Source organism: Cebus imitator, unplaced genomic scaffold, assembly GCF_001604975.1.
Source record: "Cebus imitator isolate Cc_AM_T3 unplaced genomic scaffold, Cebus_imitator-1.0 Scaffold86, whole genome shotgun sequence".
In the NCBI taxonomy this organism is placed as follows: Eukaryota; Metazoa; Chordata; class Mammalia; order Primates; family Cebidae; genus Cebus; species Cebus imitator.
Genome location: NW_016107401.1, coordinates 5,666,810 through 5,686,540, shown reverse-complemented (window position 1 = coordinate 5,686,540; position 19,731 = coordinate 5,666,810). Strand labels below are relative to the sequence as shown.

The 19,731-nt window shown below is 42.1% G+C and overlaps 1 protein-coding gene across 10 annotated transcripts in view; it reads right to left on the bottom strand.

Moving 5' to 3' along the window:
- Nucleotides 1–19,731, bottom strand: part of TENM2 (teneurin transmembrane protein 2) — a 1,289,478-nt gene that overhangs the window by 434,864 nt on the left and 834,883 nt on the right. Inside the window, exon 1 of one of the 10 annotated variants that reach the window (XM_037740627.1) lies at nucleotides 6,950–7,163. The exons of the other annotated variants lie outside the window; for them this stretch is intronic. Coding sequence (XP_037596555.1) covers nucleotides 6,950–6,965 — 16 coding nt within the window. The 5' untranslated portion in view covers nucleotides 6,966–7,163. Of the gene's footprint in view, nucleotides 1–6,949; nucleotides 7,164–19,731 lie in introns of those variants that run through there. 10 annotated transcript variants of the gene reach the window in all.

Sequence of the window (19,731 nt, the reverse complement as noted above, 5' to 3'; positions counted from 1 at the left end):
GCAGGACCTATGGCAAGCCTCTGAGTCCTTCTCTGACTCATTTGCCCCATCTTTAAAATGGGGATGATAATGGGATCTAATCCATAAGGCACTCATGAGGATTAAACTAGATAGTATTTACTATTTGTCTAGGACAAAGCCTGGCCATGTGCTATTGAGGTGGTTGCAAAATAAATGTCATGTAGAGGGAAAAGTATGTGCTAGGACCCTGAGGGCGGATAAAGGATTGTTTGAGCAACTGCAAGGTGGGTGTGGCACTTGGGTGGAGCAGGTCCGGGAGGGCGGGGGAAACTGAAATTGGAAAAGTGGTGAACATCACAGGAGTCCTCCAGAGCACAGCAGGGGAAGAGGAATCCCATGCTAAGTTCAAAGGGAAAAAGGTGGAGAGTTTTGCTATGACCCCAGTGGACCCCTGAAATTCACTGCCCAGAGGTTGGAAAATTATCCCTAATTTACATTTTGTATAGTTCTTTCATTCAGTGATTTCATGCAATAACTCAGCTCCTCAAAGGGAGCAGTTTCTTTAGGTAAGAAGTTTTAAATAAAGAACCTCTATTTCATTCATGCTCATTAAACTGTTTTTCCCCCCACCTAGATCCTTGTAATAATAAATATAATTATAACCATCTTTAATGACTTTGGTTCCTTGAGCTGCAGGTGCTGGCATACTGTATTTATTAACATATTTTAAGCCCTTTAAAAAGACTGCATTAATTCCTATGATAATTTAGTACCCATAATACATTCTCTGTTCTGAATAGATGTTAATCACCATAGAATGACTGATTTGCCTGTGTACAAGTTAAGCCATGCTCTAACTAGTAGCTAGTTCCTTTTTAATTCAATATTGTTACTGAAACTGTTGATTAAAATTTAGTTGCAATAATTGTTCCTTGCCCCCTACCAGCCCCACTCTGAGGACTCAAACCAAGAGCAAACAATTGGATTCTGTTCCACTGAAGATGTGAGCGTTACTTCTGAGCGATTGTGTTTCTAGCAACATTGGTTGAAAAAAGTTTAGCTAATGTCGGTTATTTCGAACCACCTTGGGCTTGTTAGTTGTCTGGTTAAAACAGTAGCAGTGGGAAGGTCACTGTAGAGAAATATATATTAAATTGAAGACTACTTAGGGGAAGGCAGCAGGCCACCCGGCTTCTGTCTTGAGGATGGAGGATGGACAGAGTCAGTTTCTACACAGTGGGGCAAGATGCAATCTGGCTTATGTCAGAATCCCAGCACACTACGCATTTAAACTGAAATTATTTTTGAAATAGAGAAAACATCCTATTATAAAATTTGGATGAAAACGAAATGCTGCCATTGACTATAGACAAAGTAATAACCATTGCATGTGCCAGGTTCTGAAATCAGCCCCTCAATGTGCATGGTGTCATTTAACTACATAGCTGGGGTATCAGGGAGGTACCTTGACTATCTGCCTTTACCCGAAGCTCAGAGAACTTAAGTAACTTGCTCAGAGTCATACTGCTGAGTCAGCAGCAGAGCTCCCAAGTCTGTGCTCTTAACCTTTGGCCACACTGCCTTTTTAATTGATCCCTTAATCAATCAATCAATCAATCAATCATCCATGTGGGAAAGAGATTAAAAATGTCAGGAAATACATAGTAAAGTATTATAAGTCAGAAAAAGTGCTTTTGAAAACAAAAATGTTTTCAACCTTTCCCTTCTTGGCTTGAAGGTTAGTGATGGGTAATGGTGCTATTGATACCCTTTGGGAAATAAATCTCTATACTATGGTCTTCCTTTTTCGGAGTCTGTCAAGGGGTCTGCGAGGAAAGAAGAAAGTGCTGGATTTGAGGGTGGAGATGGAGAGTACTGAGCTGCTCTGCAAAAATAGAATGAAATCCATTTGAATTTCTGGCCAATCAGGAGAGACAGAAATGCAACAGTGTACTTGGCAGGGAGCTGGAGCCCCAGTTAGACAGAACTGACCCAGGGACTCTTGAAGAAGAGAGGTGCTGAATATTCTATTTAAGCTTCTTTTTATCGCCAGCATATAAAACTCTAAGCTCGTCTTTTCTCCAAACTTTCAGTAAAGTCTGTTCCACACAAGGTTTTGGGTGGATGATTTTGTCTGCCTGAGGTTTTGTTTGCTAATTTGTGTGTGTTTTGCACATGCTGGGGGTGAGGGGCCAAGTTCCACAATTGGAGCAGCTTGGGGTGGAGAGAAAGGGACAGGCACATGACGTGATGGCCTGCGAGAAGGAGCAAGTGCTGAAAAACGAGCAAACACGAGCTTGAGCACGGGAGCTCAAGGAATGCCCAGAAAGGGGGAATGGTCTGTGGAATTGGGTGTGAGCTGATACCTGGGTCACAGATTTTTGTTTTTTGTTTTTTTTTTTGATAATTATCTTTACTATTATCTCTATGGAGCTGAGAAGTATTGCTATCCACTATTCGGATGGATACATTAAGGCACTGAGAGCTCAGTCACTTCAACAAATGCCAAATGCCCAGCGCTCTTACTCAAAGGCACTAAGGCAGCCAGGGCTCAAATCCAGGTTTCCCATAGTCAGCCTGACACTTAACTCAAAAGAGAACCCTAGCAGTTTGGGACTGCAGAGCCCATGGGATGGCGGGTCTCTCCTGGGAGGTGCTGCTGTCAGACTGTCCTGCCCCGAGCTAGATGACAGGCATATGGTCTAGATGAGTTAAGGTCTAGGAGATCAAGATGAAAAGGTGATGGCTCTTGCATCCTCCCTAGCCTCCTTTCTGCTATTCTAAGCACTCAGCAGGTCTGCTTTCTCAAAAGATGCTTGTGGAATCACTAGGGTCTTCTCACAGAAGTGGGGGCAGCTCTGCCATCACCATATGGCATAAAGTTAAATGGCTGGTGAGGAAATTAAAACATTAAAAAAAACCCACAAGAACCCCACCCCCTGCAAAAACCCATGTAGTACATGCACTGTGTAAAGGGGTTCAGTAAGGCTGGCACCCAAGGCATGAGGAAGGCAAGAGATTGTACTAGAAAGATAAGCAGAGCCCCGTGGTGAATGACTATATACTAAATGCACTTTTAAGCTGTGGTCTGCCGGAATATGTGTCTTTGTCTACAGAGTCAGAATTTTGACCTGCATTTTGGATTCCACTTCCAGAAGCTTTGACTAATGGTGGGTGTGACCAGAACACACCCACCATTACACAAATATATATAAATATAAATCCAGATAGGAACATGAACATATATATTTGCCTCCCAACCATATTTCTAAGTAGGGACACTAGAATATTTGTCTCCAAACATATTCTTTCTGTATTTGTAAAAGCTCTTCTCCAAAATCTTTTCAGGCCAGAAGCAAGTTAGTGGTAGGATGAGATCCCTTTGCAGGTGCCTATTGGCTGTTGCAGAGGTTCCGGACTGGTAGCCCCCAGGCTCCATCTGAAACACGCACATGGGATGAATTTGGCTCACACAGTGGTAGCCAGTCCTTTTTTTAAATGTTGAATTAGTTGTGGACATTGTGAAACTTAGGCGTGTTCACAAACCATACTGTTGTTTTTGATATGCTCGACCCTCACTTTGCTTACGGCTATGAGCTGACGGGCTCTTTCAGATTTATAAGGATGTGGCAGATTAGAGAGGATTTAGACTTGATGATGCAGAAAGTCATTCACCACAAGGCTCTGCTTATCTTTTTAGTATAATCTCTTGCCTTCCTCATGCCTTGGGTGCCAGCCTTACCGAACTCAGTACTTGAAGTTACCTGATTTGCTAAACATCTGCCATGTTCTGGGTGTGGAGAGCCCCGCCTCTTGTCTTCCGGGGCAATCTGCCAGGCCAGCTCTCCTAACAAAACTGCTTCTATGAAGCTTGTTCTGACCTCTCTGAGGGTTGCTGGCTCTCTCCTCTGCACCCACATAATACCTGTGGCCATACAAGGCTTTCTTCTTTTGGCCCTCATGGCACTGAAGACAATGCTTTGTTGCATTTTTGTTCATAGATCTTCCACATGACACTAGGAGGTCCTTGGTGGTGGTGGCAGGGGGAGGCATGCCACCTTTGCTTTCCTTTCTAGGGTGTGTTAGAGTGTCAGACATGTAGGCAGGGATTAAAGAGGCCTTAGGAAGTGAAGAGACCTCCTTAGCAACTTCCGCTACCTCTGTGCTGTCTTCAGGTTAGGATGGTGGTCATGAAGGATGATAAAGGCAGCAGGCAATGCCTCTGGCCTCCAGGACAGCACACAGGGCTAAGCTTTGCTGGGTCTTCTCCAGCTCCCTGGGGAGAAGGCAGGGGAGCCACCACAAGCCTGAACTAGGTAAGCTGGGTTGCACCAAGCTGAATCTCAGCCTTTGGACCCAGAGGCTGAGAGGAGGAATCTGGCTGTAGCCCCAAGAGTAGGGTGTGAGCAGGAGAGGCCATCCATCCTGTGATGGCCAGGGCAGCTTCTCCACTTCCCCAGCCCCTTTTGCAACCTTTTTCCAGACTGCAAAATACAGGAGAATTAGGAAATTCTTCAACTAAACCATGTATCTGTGGCTCTTTAGGATAGGGTTAAAATGATTTTTTCAGGGTTAAAAAAGAGACTTGCTCCACAGGTCAGCAACTGTCACAACGATTTTTCTCTCACCATATGCTCCTCTGAATTGCATGAATATGACATCTCTCTCTGAAGCATCTGGTCTCAGACACTTCAAGGTACACAGGCTGAGTATATAATAACAGGAGAGGCACTCGCACTCCTGTCATCACAAAACAAAACACTGCCCTTGCGTAAATCTCTGTTGTGTTTTATACAGCATTCCAGAAATGGTGCAGGAGGTAGTTCAAATGAATAGAAGCAGAATTTGATGGTGCGGGATGAGGGGAAGGGTTTGTAGTCTTGTACATTGTGTGTGTGTGTGTGTGTATGGGTGGGTGGGTGTACATGCATAATTACATATATGCATACACACATGCATGCTTTATGGATTGGTATTTGCCTTCGCTGCCCAAACATCAATTCTTGTTTTTCATGGAAAAGAGCTAACCATTCTAAGCATCTGATGAAAATAGAGCTCCACCAACCTGCAAAATATGGACAGAGAGGTAGGGCGTATTTCTATTTCAGCACTTTGAAATATGAAAAAGGGAAATTTCCTATCACAAGCCAAAGGCAAACCAGCACTATCAACCTCCAACCACATTTTCCAGACTAAGAAAAAATGTGGCACACGCTGCAGTACAGAGGGTTGCCTCTCTCACGCTGGTAATAATCTTTATCAAACGGATACATTTACTTAATTTTTTCCAAAGATTTCACCCCACTTTCTTCAATAGCTCATTTAAAACATCCAAATGGGTTTAATAAAAAGTTTATCACCTAACGAATGTTTCTAACGTCCATTCTTTTCTTGTCCTGAAGATCCGTGTGCTTATTTTGTCAGAAGTACAAAAAGTAGAAATGCAATTGCATTTGTGCTGATGCTAAATGTTAATAGATTTGCCTAAATGCCTGCTAATAGCCCCCCTAAAATTAGCTAGACTAGTAGTGCATGCCTAATGTGTTGTTTTTGTTGTTATACTTGCTTTTTTGCTTCTCCTTCTTTTATCAGAGAGAGAGAAAAAAAAGACCCCTAGAAGAAAATATAGGCCTTTGGATGTGAAACAACTCCAGTGTGATATGTGAATTCTGTCGAAAGAACATATATTTCGAAACTATCCCACAGTTCTGACATTCTGTCATGAAGGTGACAAATCCTAGTGCTCTAATGTTTCATTAAATTAAACATGAAATGTTTAATGTTTTGTTAAATTAAACATGAAGCTGTGACTCTGCGCCCAAGAACCACGGCCTTCTAACAATTCTTCACATTCCTTCAGGTCACTTCTTTAGGTTATAAAAACTAAGTTTTGTTTATTAGAAGTATTGGATTTACCTGCAGTTAAGATCTACTTTCTTCTAATGTAATTATAAATAGAAACCAACAAGCAACCCAGTTTTTGCATGCTGAAAACATTTTTAAACTCAGTCCTACAGAGACCAGCTTATTGACAACCCTCAGCTAACTCTCCATAATCATTTTTTTCAAATGTTCACAGTGTGACTGAGAGGCTTCCAAAGGGTTGAGGTGTTACATTTTTAATCAAATCCCAAGCCCATTTCACAGATGGGCATTTCCCAAAGAGTGGAAGGCTTGCTGGAAAACTGTCCAAATGGATTCCTCAGAGTAAAGACCAAATCTTAACCTGCCCCAATAAAAAAAAAAAAAAAAAAAAAAGAAACCAAACCAAAAAACCCTCTTTTGTCCTTATCCATGAAGATACAACTTCTCCTTCAAAAGATAAAACCACAATGCTAATTTGAGAAGGCATTTGTCCAAGCAGAGAGAAATGTGGGTTTTTGGGCTACTGAATGAAAGTTTTGGCGAAACCACCTAAAGTAGCAGGTAAACAAAGCACAGAGCCTAATGGGAGAGGATGGAAGGAAACTCAGAGAAAAACGTGCTCCTTTCCTTACCAGTTCAATGAAATCACTGAAAGGGACTTGTAGAGTTCTTAGTAAGAATACATTCTTAGCAATACATCACATAACAAACGAAATTTCCAAATACTGTTTTATAAAACACTCCATTCTTAAATGGAGAAAGAAGAAAACAACAAATCTGTAGCAAAATAAGAGGAAAATATATACTTCTTTCCCTTGATGGAAATATCGGATCGTGCTTACATTCGTCAAGTGAATTTAAGTGTGCTATAGATGGTTTCCCAAGGACACCCTATAATTGTCAAACCAACAACAACAGAGAACCATCCCCCAAAAGGACAAGTCACACAAAGCCTTCCTTCCCAATCAAACTTGTCGTCTATGTTTTTTCTGTGTTTACACAGCAGCTCCTGTCATTGGCCGAAAAGTGTAAGACAGCCCGGATTTGGTAACAGATCCTTGCTCTGTGAGAACCCTCTCCCAGCTAGTTTACCCAAATCGGTAGGAATGTAATTGACACTTACCATTCTGAAGCTTCATGTCTGTGAGGCAAACTAAATAAATTAAACAGATCCTGCTTTAATCTTCTTTTCTAGACCCCAAATGCCTTAATCAAAAGGAAAACAAAACAAAACAAAACAAATATTCCCTGAGGTTCTTTTCTAAACCACCAGAGTACAGGCAAAGGAATCGCTGTCTCTTTCGCTAAATGCCCAGAGCCTGTCCCTGAAGATCCTCAACAACAGAGAATAATTTCTAGCATCCCTCTATTCCTTTCCCCCACTCCCCACCTTTTCCTTCCCTTCTATCATTTGTGGCCAAGACTATAGGCTTAAGTTACACTGTAAATCAAAATCTGGAAGATGTTTCAATTGGATATTTGGCTTCGCAGACCTCCTGTGAAAATCCTACGTGAAGGCACATTTGTTTCCTTCCTGCAAATGAACTGTGGCGCTTGTGGTCCCTCTTCCTCTCCCCAGTGCACACTTTGCCTTTAAATGAGCTTAAGCTGCAGGACTTCATTTGGGGTTAGTTGTCCCGCAAAGCTCATTTGGCTCTTCCCATTAAGGCAAGAGGCTCTAAAAGGCTAGCAAGATGCTTTTAACTATGTTTGAGGGGCCAGTCATATCTTGTTAGCAACAGCTGCACACTTACCCGGCTCTCAGGGCCTTGACAGAGATGTCCTATTCCTTGTGGGATTAGGAACGCAAAATGAAATTAACCAATCATTAGCTGGAGCCATCCAGGCCGCACCAGTTTCTCATTCTCCAAAAGCCAGGCAAGGCAGCCTCCGCCGGAGCTCCTCCTCTGACTTCTCCCTGGCACATCCAGCCCGCCAAGGTCCTGGCTGCAGTTTCAAAAGTACCACTCAATAAAAGGATTTTAAAGGCTGTGCCGGGAGCCGGGAGCTTCAGATCCCAGTTTGGCTTTTTCTCCATCAGCATTCCACAGCAAGCCTGCACAAAGCGAGGTACGCTACATTATTTATGTCAGCTCTAGGCTCTGGAAAACACACACTGGCATCCTGATTACTAAGAATCCTCTTGGATACAATTATACTGTTCCCACATATATTTCTCCCCATCTCTTCCCTGATTCAACCTCTTTCAGAGGGAATGAAAACACTTTGAGGCGTGTCCCAACTCATCTATTAGAAGCCAAGAGAGCATTAAAATATGGCCACCACGGCAAATAAGCCCAGGGAAAAGGACTCTTTCCCTGGAGTAAGCAGAAGACACTCCAGGGAGGAAGGTTCAGATAACATTTTGGGAAATGCCCTTCAAGTGGCCTCTCTGGGTTGAGGAAATTGACATGGAACCAGCAAAGTTGAGTCACTACAAAAAACATTTTGATGAATTCATGGAAGATTGATTTAGAATGGGCTCTTAAGGGAAGTAAGAAATATTTGGCGACATGACTAACCTTCCTAGCTAGATGGAGAGCAATCACGCTCACTCCACAAATGCTCCTTGGTGCCCCATTGAAGCCACAGCACTAGACAGGAAGACCACAGATTTAGCCAAGTAGAGCAATGATTCTGTCCTCAAGTCTCCTCTTCAACAAAATGAACAATTCCTCCAAGTCGCAGTCCACCATTTCCCTTCTCTATAGCTCAATGGCACATTATGAGCTGGGCGTATTAGCCACAGGTGGAACGAACTGCACCCTGGCAGGTAAAGATAAGACGATGTCAGGAACTTCCTCTTTTGGAGGAGTGGTGAGAAGGCTATGAAATTCCCCCACTGTCTAGCTGGAGAGTCCCTGCTTGGCAGGCAGAGGTACTTCACTTTGTGAAAGCCCCAGGCACCGCTTAGTGAAACAACCTTTGGCAGGACCTCACAGTTAAGTCAGTTCATCTAAGCAAGAAGAAGTCGGCTTGGGGAGAGTCCATTGTCTCATCCAAGAACCCGAGGAGGCAAGAGCCACCTGCCTCTCTCAAAGGCTTCCCCTGAACATGCATTCCTGTGTTTTGCCAGTTTTCTTTCTTTTATTTTTTTAAGTGACTGTCACTTCCAATGACTTAGTCCAACCGAACTCATGTATCTTGGGAGGAAAAGCGCTGTCTGAGATGGAAGCAATGGATAGAGAACATAGTGCAGGTCAGTAGAGCGGGGCCCAGAGCGGGAAGTCCCATTCTCTAGTGCACACATTAGAAAAGCAATGGGAATTGGGCTCCAGTGCAGGAAGAAGCAGGACTTCCCTCAGCAATAAATGAATGAAGGCTAGCATTAGAGAACACACACACACAGACACACACACACACAGACACACACACAGTCACACACCACACAATGATACAACCCAGCTACCTGAATAGCAAAAAGTAAAGGACACAGATTGCCCTGTGGGATGATGTTAGGTGGGTGTGTTGATTCCCTAGGCCCAGAATGCTGGGTTATCCAGCTCAGTAACCTTTAAGGAGGCCCTGGCCACATCTGGAAACAACTGTGTCCTCAGCTTGAAGTGGTTCTTCTCATCCTCCCCACTAAGGAATCCAACCCACATTGTAATTTTTTTTGAATAAGGTTTAAAAGCAACTAACTGTAGTGACAGGAAGAAAGACTATTCCTTGAGATGAAGATTATTCAAGAAAATTATTTATTCTTCCAATAACTAAGTCATAATTAACTTAGAAGCTGACCTCAGGCTAAAAGTCTCAGCAAAGATGCCTTGGGACCCCCTCACTGCCCTGAGTGCTGTGATGTGGGAAGGTCTAAGGGTCTGTCAGGCATATGCTGACCCCATGGCCTTGGTCAAGTTGTTCATCCTCCTTGAGACTCAGTTTCCTCATCTTGAAACTATGGGTAATAAGACCTTATTATTTTCGAGGATTCAGTGAGAAATGTAAAGTGCTTTGCTCTGTGCCTAGCATCTTATGAGCTTATAATAACCCTCAGCTGTTATAAATTTTCAAAATGTTATCAGTTAAATGGCACAAAACTTACACTGCCGAGGTTCACACATGCTCGAACCACATCTCTAAGTGCTCCCCAAACAGTCAGATTGTTATTGACAATCTGTGTGCAAAGCACCATAGTCATCACTATCATTTGCCTTCAATAAACTTGTCTAGATGAGCTGCCCCATGACAGAGATGTCAATAAAAACTAAACAGAGTATAAAAACTGAGAGCATTAAGAGGAGGATCACGAAAGTTATCTTTTTAAAAAGGAGATTCCATAGTTTTCAATATCAACTGAACATCTTTCTGTTGATTTAACTGTAAAGTAACATTATTTCAGCTTTTTGATACCCAAACAGGGCTGCTGTATAGGAGATGGGGGGAAGAAACTGACCACGAGCCACACCCTCTAGGATCTTTCTCCTTCCTATCTATACATCCTGTCTCCCAAACTGCAGGGAATAGAGGCTGAGAACTTCCAATCTGATGCAAAACTGGCATTTCCTGAAGGAGGACAAAGGTGACAGGGCAAATGAAGGGACTTGCTCAAATTCGTGCCCCCAGCACAGCTGGGCTGGAACCCACAGGACTGACCTCACATCGAATGTCCCTGCCATTCCCCCACAAGGCTGAAGACAAGACCAGTGGAACTCGTCGCCAGCCTTCATCTCACTATCAGACAAATTGGTTTCGATTCAATCCTGCCTCTCTGCATTAATACTGAGCTTACATGAGCAGTATTTAATTTTTTACTGAACACATTGTTTTTTTCTCAGATAGTGATTGCTTTAAATTTTGATTTTAAGGTTATATTTTACGGAGAAAAGGTTCTACTTTCCACAATTTGTTAAGCCATCTAACTAATGGTTTTGATGGGTACTTCTAAATCTTTTGAGTAAGAAAGGCAACACTTCAAACTCTCCGTATTTTATAAAGGCTACCTTTTAATAAGATGGCATCGCACATATAAGTTATTAATATCTTTGACGAATACAGAAGTTTTTTCCATATATTTTTTCTCTAATGATATTAATAGATAATTGCACCCTTTTATGCATAAACAAATACAAGAAATCTTGAACGTGCAGTTATTTGAATTACTAATCACACTTGTTGCTTACATAAACAAAGGCTATCAAAATTATAAATCTTCAGAAGAAGCAGATTCTACATTTTCTTTGCTAGGAAATATCGGCACACTATATCCCAACACTGGACCGCGTGAACATCATTAGGGCTCTTTTCTCAATTAGAATTCCAAACAACTCTTTTGCTTCCTGTCAAAACACCTGAACAAAAATATGATATGTTGCATCATTCGCTGAAGCTATTTCTCCAGTTGGAACATGAATTATGAGTCCTTCTGAAACACATCAACCAAATCAAGTTGTAACATGGCCCTGTTTTATTCACTGCAAGATCTCAGCTAATCACTTTCTAATATGAGTCATGATTTTGTTTCATTAAGTTAGCATTTCTCAAAAATTTCCCTTATTTAGTATGGACTTCCATGGTACATACTAATGGTATAGTCAGCATTCAGTTGAACGTTTTCTGTCTTACAAGGTATACTTCACATGGGTCATTCTGACTTTGCTGGGCTATTTGTACTTTTGCAATGTGTGGGGTTAAGAATGCTTGTTGTAAAACAGAGGTCTTTCTTTGTCTCTATAAATATTACATAAGCACTCTTGATGGTCTTTAAATTCTAGGGTGGTTTTTTTTTTTTTTTCCCCATATAGAAGCTCCCACTCAATTTCTAATGATGAATGTCTCTAACTGTGCACTGCTGAGGCGAAGTTGTGTCTCACTGGCAGCAGAATTGAGAAGCTATCATTGCTTCCAACACAGCAACCCAAGGAACTGCCTGAGGCATCTACTTCCTGTTTCCACAGGGGCAGAACAGTTGTTTAAGGCTATCTTTAAATTGGTGGGTTAGAAAATTAAAGTGGCAGAGAAGATTCAGAAACCGTATAATCCTCATCTGAATAACTTTTTTAAATGTAGCAGGAGAAAAGCAGCCATCTTGTTCTCTGAAGTTAAAGGTAAGCTCTTTAGAAGGAGGGTTCATAGCATGTTTCTTGTCTATACAAGCTGATTTGAAAACTCAGTTGATTCTAAGTTGCGGTTAGCCAAGAAAGAAGCAGATAGAGAGCTCAAAGGGAATCCAGGAAGTGAATAGAGTGTGGCTCCATGTTCCCCACACCTTCCCCTCCCTTCTGCTCCAGAAAGAGGTGTCTTCTGTACACTTCTTGGAATCCTTTATGATAATGTGGCTCTACTGTTCTTTCTTAGACTGAGTGAACAGTGAAGGTAGGGTTTCTTTATTGTTTCCTATTGTTTTAGCAACCACTCTCCAGGGCAACTCTCTCTTTCTGAGCTATTCTACATCAGAGGAGAAAAAGAACACACAAAAGGTCAGATGGGACTTACGTGATCCTTTAGGCCAAACCCCTCATACTACAGAGGGAGAAAAGAAGATCGAGGAAAGAGGAGATCTTCTCAGTGTCATGTAGGGACTTCCTACGGATCTGAGAAGAGAATCCTGGTGTATACATGGGATTCCCAGTGTATCCATGAGTATCCCTCTCATCTGTATGGATTCATTATTTTATTTTCCCTCTTATTCTTCCACATGAACCATCCCCTAGACTCTCCCACCCTCTTCCAAGAAGAAAGATCATAGTCAATGTTTCTTGTTCTGCGATATCCTATTACTAGGGAGGACAGTTATGTGTGGGTATTATTCTAAGGAAGGCTTTGTAGGATTTACATAGGCCTGTTGTGGACAGAACCAAAGCTATAGGAGAGGCCATTCCCCAAAAGTGTTCATAGCCAAAGCACGGCCTCTTACTGTAACTTATCCAACCTCTTGTTTAGACACAATTGGATTTGAATCTCTTCCTAGCTGTGTAAGTCTCCCACTTTAGCCTCCCCATAAATACAAGGAGAATAAATGGTGCTTGGTTCACTTAGCCCATCTGACGGTTAGATTTAGTATGTCATTCCCAGAAGATGCTGAAGACTTGGTAGCTAGGAGCTGCTATCATCTTTCTATCATGGGCTCAGATATATTATGGGATAGTTATAAATTCTCTCCTTTCACTTGAGTCCAGGTCAGAGTTCACTCTTTTGAGAGGAAGGCTTCTCCGTAAGGCATGTCTCCTGCGTGACCTGCAGCATTCTGCCTTATGCAGATCACACGAAAAGGGTTAATATGACATGTCAGATTAAGGCATCATGAACATGTGTGATTTTCTGCTTAAAACCACAAAGACAACACAACTTCAGACAACAGAGAACTGTGTACAGAAGCCACGGGGACTCTGTTGTGGTTGACATATCTGTAGGCAGACAGATATTCCAGGGGAGGTAGACTCACAGTCATCCCCACTGACCGTGGCAGAGATGGCTCCGCCTCCTCTATTAACATGTGGGAATTTCTCTCCATCAGCATTTCCCACGTTAGCCATTCCCTCACACCTTCTGGGTATTTGTTCTATCCAATCCTTTCTGACAGCTGCTGGAGCTGTAGTTCCATCTAGTTTTCAATTCTTAATATTTTTCTGCAAATTGACTTATTGTTTCTGACTTTACTTTCATCTTAGTTAATAATATCCAAAAAATCACAGCTTGGATGTGCTAGCTAAACATGGCTACATTTATATGGATATCTCTCTGTATATGTATGTAATATATATCTCTTAAAATATATTACAAGAAATAAATATTAAAACTTTTCTAAAAATAAAAAATTCAACCATGTGCCTCTTAAGGATATCTCGCATAGTTGCACCACACAAATTGGTACACGGCACCCATATGTGCATTTGGAAATACTGTCCTAGATAAAATTTTATTCCTTTTTGCTTTTCATTTTTTTTTTTTTTTTTGGAATCAGAGTGTCTACTTTGTGCCTTTTCCCCTTCAGAATGCAGTGCCTCAGAGTGAAATGTCACCAGAAAAAGAAATGTTCTAAAAATGAAGTTTTCATTATGTCCTATAGCCCAGCTAGACAACTCAGAGAAGAGCCTATGTGCTACTTTTCATCCTGGGGACTGATGCTTGAATGTGTTAAAATGCTATTTATTTTCCGACAGGCTACTTGGGCTTGGCATCATGTAAACCCAAAGTGTTTGTAGAGATTCCCTTGAGGACAAAGGAAAAATCATCTGTATAGATCAAACGTGTATTAGCTGCATTAGCAATTGGCCCTTGGAGACTGATAAAGACCTTTTTAGACAGATTCCATTGCCCAGCTTTTTAAGAGCTTTCATTGAACTAGCCTTGGGTATCACGGGCTTGGGCCTTTCTTCATGTCTTACGTGTCAGAAAAGAAAGGTGGACAACGAGAAGCTGGGATGAAAACTGCCACCTTCACTGTAGACGAACCTCAACACCAAGTCCACACTCCCATCCCTATCAATATTCCATGTTGCCAGAGCCATACGGAAACACATCTGTTGCCTTCCTGCATTGTAATATGTGGGATGCTGGAAAGATGATTACAGCACAGGTTCAAGGATTTAAAAATTCATCACCTCCTCAATTTAGAAAGCTGATCTGTGGTTAGGACTTATGAAACCTCCACAGACCTGAAATGATCAACTAGGGGCAGAGCCTGTTCCCGATGTGGAGAGGAAGGGATGCAGTGAGAGGAGGGGGGAGGTTGGAACTGTGTTTGCTCAGGCTGCTGAGTGGACCAGTGGTTGAAGCCTTCAGTTCGTCAACGTATTGTCAAAGGAATGTTTGCTTTGGATCATGGCGCAGTATGGGGAATAGAGAGAGGAAAAAAAATGCTGTTACAGTTGCAAGGCCAGAAGCAAAACCCAAGTTTTCAACAGACATGCATCTCCCTGCTCCTCCAACATCGCAACTCTCTTTCTGCCATAGCACAGTGGTTTCCAGTGCTGACCTTAGTTCCACTCTGCGTGTGTGCGTATGTGTGTGTGTATGTGTGTGCAGAACTTGTAAGCTCTTCAGCAAAGGGACCTTTTTTCAGAACCCTGGGCGGACATGTAATATTTCCCCTTCCTCTGAAAGCCTTCCAAATCATTCATCTGGATTGGTTTGACTTCTTTTTTTCACTGCTAGAAACAGTTCGGAGACTCATACAATCTTACAACCTCACCCCATCTCTACTAACTGGGATGCATACATCTTCAGAATGCAGAGGCCCAGCCACTGCTCATGAAGAAATGGAGCTTCCACCCCTAGCAAAAGTGGCCGGGAAAGTCTGGCACTTTCCAATACTGGATGCAAGCCTTTGTATTTCCAGCAGCTGCCCTACAGAAGCACGAAGGAAAGTTTAACCTGCAGCAAAATGGTTAAAAAGGAAATGAGTCTAACGCTCTGGCCTGATAAATTATTTCATATTTCTTATGCCCTGTAGCCTGCCTTTTTTTTTTTCCAGTGCTAAGTCTCAGTGGAACGAATCTCAGGGATGTGATCACCAGTCCGTGTGGCATCAGGTCCCTCACTGTGGTTCACAGCATATTATTGCTTCTCTTCTGTCCCTCTCCCCACTCGCTGCCTTTCTCATTTGCCTTGTCCTTTGATCATATCACCTGGCCATCAAAGACAGGCATTGCTCAGAAAGATGGTTCTCCTTGGCCTGTGAGTATAAGACACAGGTATCCTCACGTGCAAGCCTGGCAAAGAAGGAGTTACTATCTGCTGCAGCCAACTGTCCAGGGAGGGTCTTTTCCATAGACATAAAAGGATATCAGCAGGGTACACACTCCAGGCTGGCGCTTAAAGGATGCAACTCTTTCTAAGAAATCCTGGCTCATTTGGTTTGATACAGAGGCATTAAATTTCCATGAGCCGCATTCACCAATAAATTAAAGAAACAAAAAATCTTCATTCCTCTCATTTAAGTCAACAAATAGAATGTTGTGATGCCTGATTCTGAGGGTTCCACCCAGATTCCCCTCCAGGGGCAGTGGCCACCCTCGGAGGGTGGATTGTCTTCAAGCCAGGTCGATGAGGCAAACTTGAACAGTTATTACTTCAGCAGGGACAGAAGCAGTGCCCTAGTCTTTCCAAATGGAAATCTAAACATCAGCCCTACTTAAAAATTCTCCCTCAGCTCCCTCACCGACAGGACAAAGCCTTCATTACATTCCATCATCTTCAGCCCCTTCCCTACCACCTGCCTTTTGCTTTGTGCTGCAGGAATACCACATTTCTTGGATGATCTCATCTTATGTGCACTTTAAGTCTTTATTTATGAAGTTTACTAAATTTAGAGAGGTTTTATCTTCCACTCCTCCACTTTTTAAACATAGGGTATAATTCTTATCCATCCTTCAAGACACATTTAAATCCCTTTTTGCAGGGAACGTTCCATGCCCTCTACCTTCCACAGCTGAGCTGACGTCCTTGCCTATGTGCTCCAGGCATAATAGTCTAACATTTATATCAAATAACTTGTTCTCTGCAAGGCACTTAAACCAGTGACCTGCACATAGTAGCTGCTCAATAATTTTTACAGTTATGATTATCCCACCTTATATATGTAGTATTTGCTCATCTCTCTTAAACCCCTATTAACCCCTTTATGCCTAGTGTTCCATTATTGGAATGCTAAGCTTGTGGGAGTTATTTATAACCTACTGCTCAAGGTCATCACCAAGGTCTGATTTTTCACACACAGAAACTGCAACCTCCAGCATAAATGGGTTAAACACAGAACTCTATCTATGACTTCTCTGAGCCATTAATGTCTTGCCAAATATTTAGCACACAGTAGGTGTATTAGGTCGTTCTTGTATTTCCATAAAGAAATGCCTGTGACTGGGTAATATACAAAGAAAAGAGGTTTAAGTGGCTGACGGTTCTGCAGGCTGTACAAGAAGCATGGCACCTGCCTCTGCTTGGCTTCTGGGGAGGCCTCAGGGAGCTTTTACTCATGACAGAAGGTGAAGTGGAAGCTTGCACATCACATGGTAGGGTCAGGAGCAAGAGAGAGTGAGGGGAGTGTGCATGCTACACACTTAGCCAGACCTCACAAGAACTCACTATTGCAAGAACAGCACCAAGCCATGAGAGGTCCATCCCCGTGACCCAAACACCTCCCATCAGACCCTACCTCCAACACTGAAGATTACAATTTAACATGAGATTTAGAGGGGACACATATCCAAACTGTATCAGTAGGTCTCAGGTAGGATTTGCTGAACTGAAATGTACAGTTTGTGCAAATCCTACCTGAGAATTCTACACTCTCAGAATTCTACACAGTGTCTGGTTCCTCCTTGCAGGGACACATCATGCAAACATTTGGAGTAAGGCTCTTCTCAATTCTGTTCTCAGTAGCGTAAGCCTCAGACGTGTCTTTCATTCCATGCGGCCGCTATTGTCTGTTGCATTACATACCAACCTGGTATCCAGAAGCCACAAATCTCAGGAACCAAAGGAGCAGATGTAAGAAAAGAGCTTGCTCTCCTCTTTCCATTACTCTAATGAAACTATGTGTTACAGCGCCTTTCCTTAATCTGATTTGAGAAGGGCCTTAATGGCCGGGTAAAAGCAAAGAATGAAGCCAGTTCTTCAAGAAGCCGCTTGCTTTAGTGGCAATTTCTTTGTTGTTCATTGTGACAAGTGCGGCCCCTAACTGGGGCCAATTGTTGCACTTGGATACAAGCATTGCTCTCCCTGAAGTTGCACGCATTTCTTAGGGCACAAGTCAGCCCTTTCTGATTTAATTAGAGTTTTTTTTTCTCTCTCTCCACCTCGCTTGACCTTCCGCTTGATTATGTAGTAAAGTATTCCTGGAGAGCAATAACCCTGTAAGCTTGACATCAACCTTCACAGCTATGAAAATGACAAAGCTGTCAAAATTTCAGACTTACAGCTTCCAGATGGGGTCAGTACGGGGATGTAATGGTGGAGAAACGGGAAGATCAGGATCCGTTAAAGGGAAAAAAATGAAGATTTAAAGAAATAAAAGGACCCAAACAGTGACAATTGGAAGCTTCACATTTCGAGTTACACTGGAAACTTTTGCCTTTCTGTATGTGCCACTAACACAGTGATTTAGTAATTTCCATGGGAGCTGCCATCGCCTGGGAATCCTATTAGTGTCAGAGTCTGGGATAAAGAGGAAGTCTTTTTTTCTCCCAGAGTATGCAAACAGAAGCTTAGAAACATGTTTGCATTTGGATTGGATGATCTAAACCAACAAAGTTCAACCTTTTCACTAGGAGCTGTGAGCTGTTTGACAAGACCTACTTTTTATCAGGCAGGTTCAAAGTCTACTCACTGCAGAGGCTTCCTTAATAAGAGGGACTAATAAGATTATTTCCTTAAAGATCTAACCTTGGCACCCATCCTCCAACCAGACGGCAGAGCAGATTCATTCTCTAAATTGCTTACCTTCAAAAGAAAATCTCTATTGACTGGAGTATGGGCCTGGCATGGCGCATCAAGACGCTATTAGTAGAATTCTCATTTGGATTTGAAGAGACTATTATTTTTAGTCTCTCTTTCTCTTTTTGGATTTTTTTTTTTTCTATCACCAAAATTTAATTCCCCAAACACATACAAACATCACATTTCAATGGGGTGAGTCAGAATCACTGATGGTACACCTGTCCCCAACATCTTCCCCTAAAACTTTGCCTCCACTTGGGGTCATATTTTGCCAACTACTTAAAAAAATTAGCCAACCTAGGCACATTTCTGGCCAAGCAGGCTTCAATGTAAGGAAAGAGAAATGGGGCATAACTGTATTAAGTATATTTAGAATAGAGAAAGACTATTCAGAAAACTTTTCCAAGCTGTATTTTGACCCATTTGGGATCACGACACAAAATCTTCAGTTGAATGGGGAGGTTCAGGGGAAGAAAGATCATGTGATCATCAAATTGAATTTCCTCTACCTTCTCACCTCCTGCTCTCCTGCAGCATGGCTTATGTGATCTGCTGAAATAATGAGAGCCATTTTCACTCTCATCCATGGGTGGGATGACATACAGCCATTTAAAACTGGCCCTATTTGAAGAAAAGTGATTTAAAAATGGGACCATTTAAACAGGTCACTGTATTTCTCAAAGGTGAAACAGTGATCAGCATATGACATTTAATGATCTAAAAGGGACATGAAAAAGAATTTTCTCTGGATGAAACTGGAGTTGACTCTCTTCTTGGGAGTGAGGGGGTTGATGCCAACTCTGGATCTTGGTTCTTTTCTGTCCCCCATGACTGAAACAGTGTCTTGTATAATTTTGTGTCCTATGCCTAGCATCCTGGAGGATTAATTCCACACTGCTTCTCACTGATGTTATCCTGTACATTTCTTTGCTCAAACTTAAGACTTCTGAAATAGGAATCCCTCTTGTAACTGAGGATGTGGCATAGTTTAATTGGCTGAGTTTTTCCGTCTCTTATTCATCTATAAAATAATGATATGTCTTGCAAATGAGTGCATTTTAGTATTAATGAAATATTGTCATAGATACTTTACAAATATTGTGTGGATAAATGACTGAATGAATAGGACAACTCCTCCTGGGGTTCCCAATATTTAAAAGAACAAATGTATTTATTGACAAAGACAACTTTTAAGTTTTGCATTATTGACGAAGATACACTTTTAAAAAATTCTACATAGACATGTCAAAAACAAAACAAAACAACCCAAAATAACAAAGGCTGAAAGGCAGGAGAAAAAGACAAGGGGTTTCTATCTCTCTTACAATAAAGGTAGTAGTATAAGGAAGGAAGTTGACATTTGCTATGCCAGGTACTTCCTATGTACTTTCAGAAGTTCCGTGTCAGGCTGGGCATGGTGGCTCATGCCTGTAATGCTAGCATCTTGGGAGACTGAGGGGAGTGGATCACCTGAGGTCAGGAATTTGAGACCAGCCTGACCAACATGGCAAAATCCTGTCTCTACTA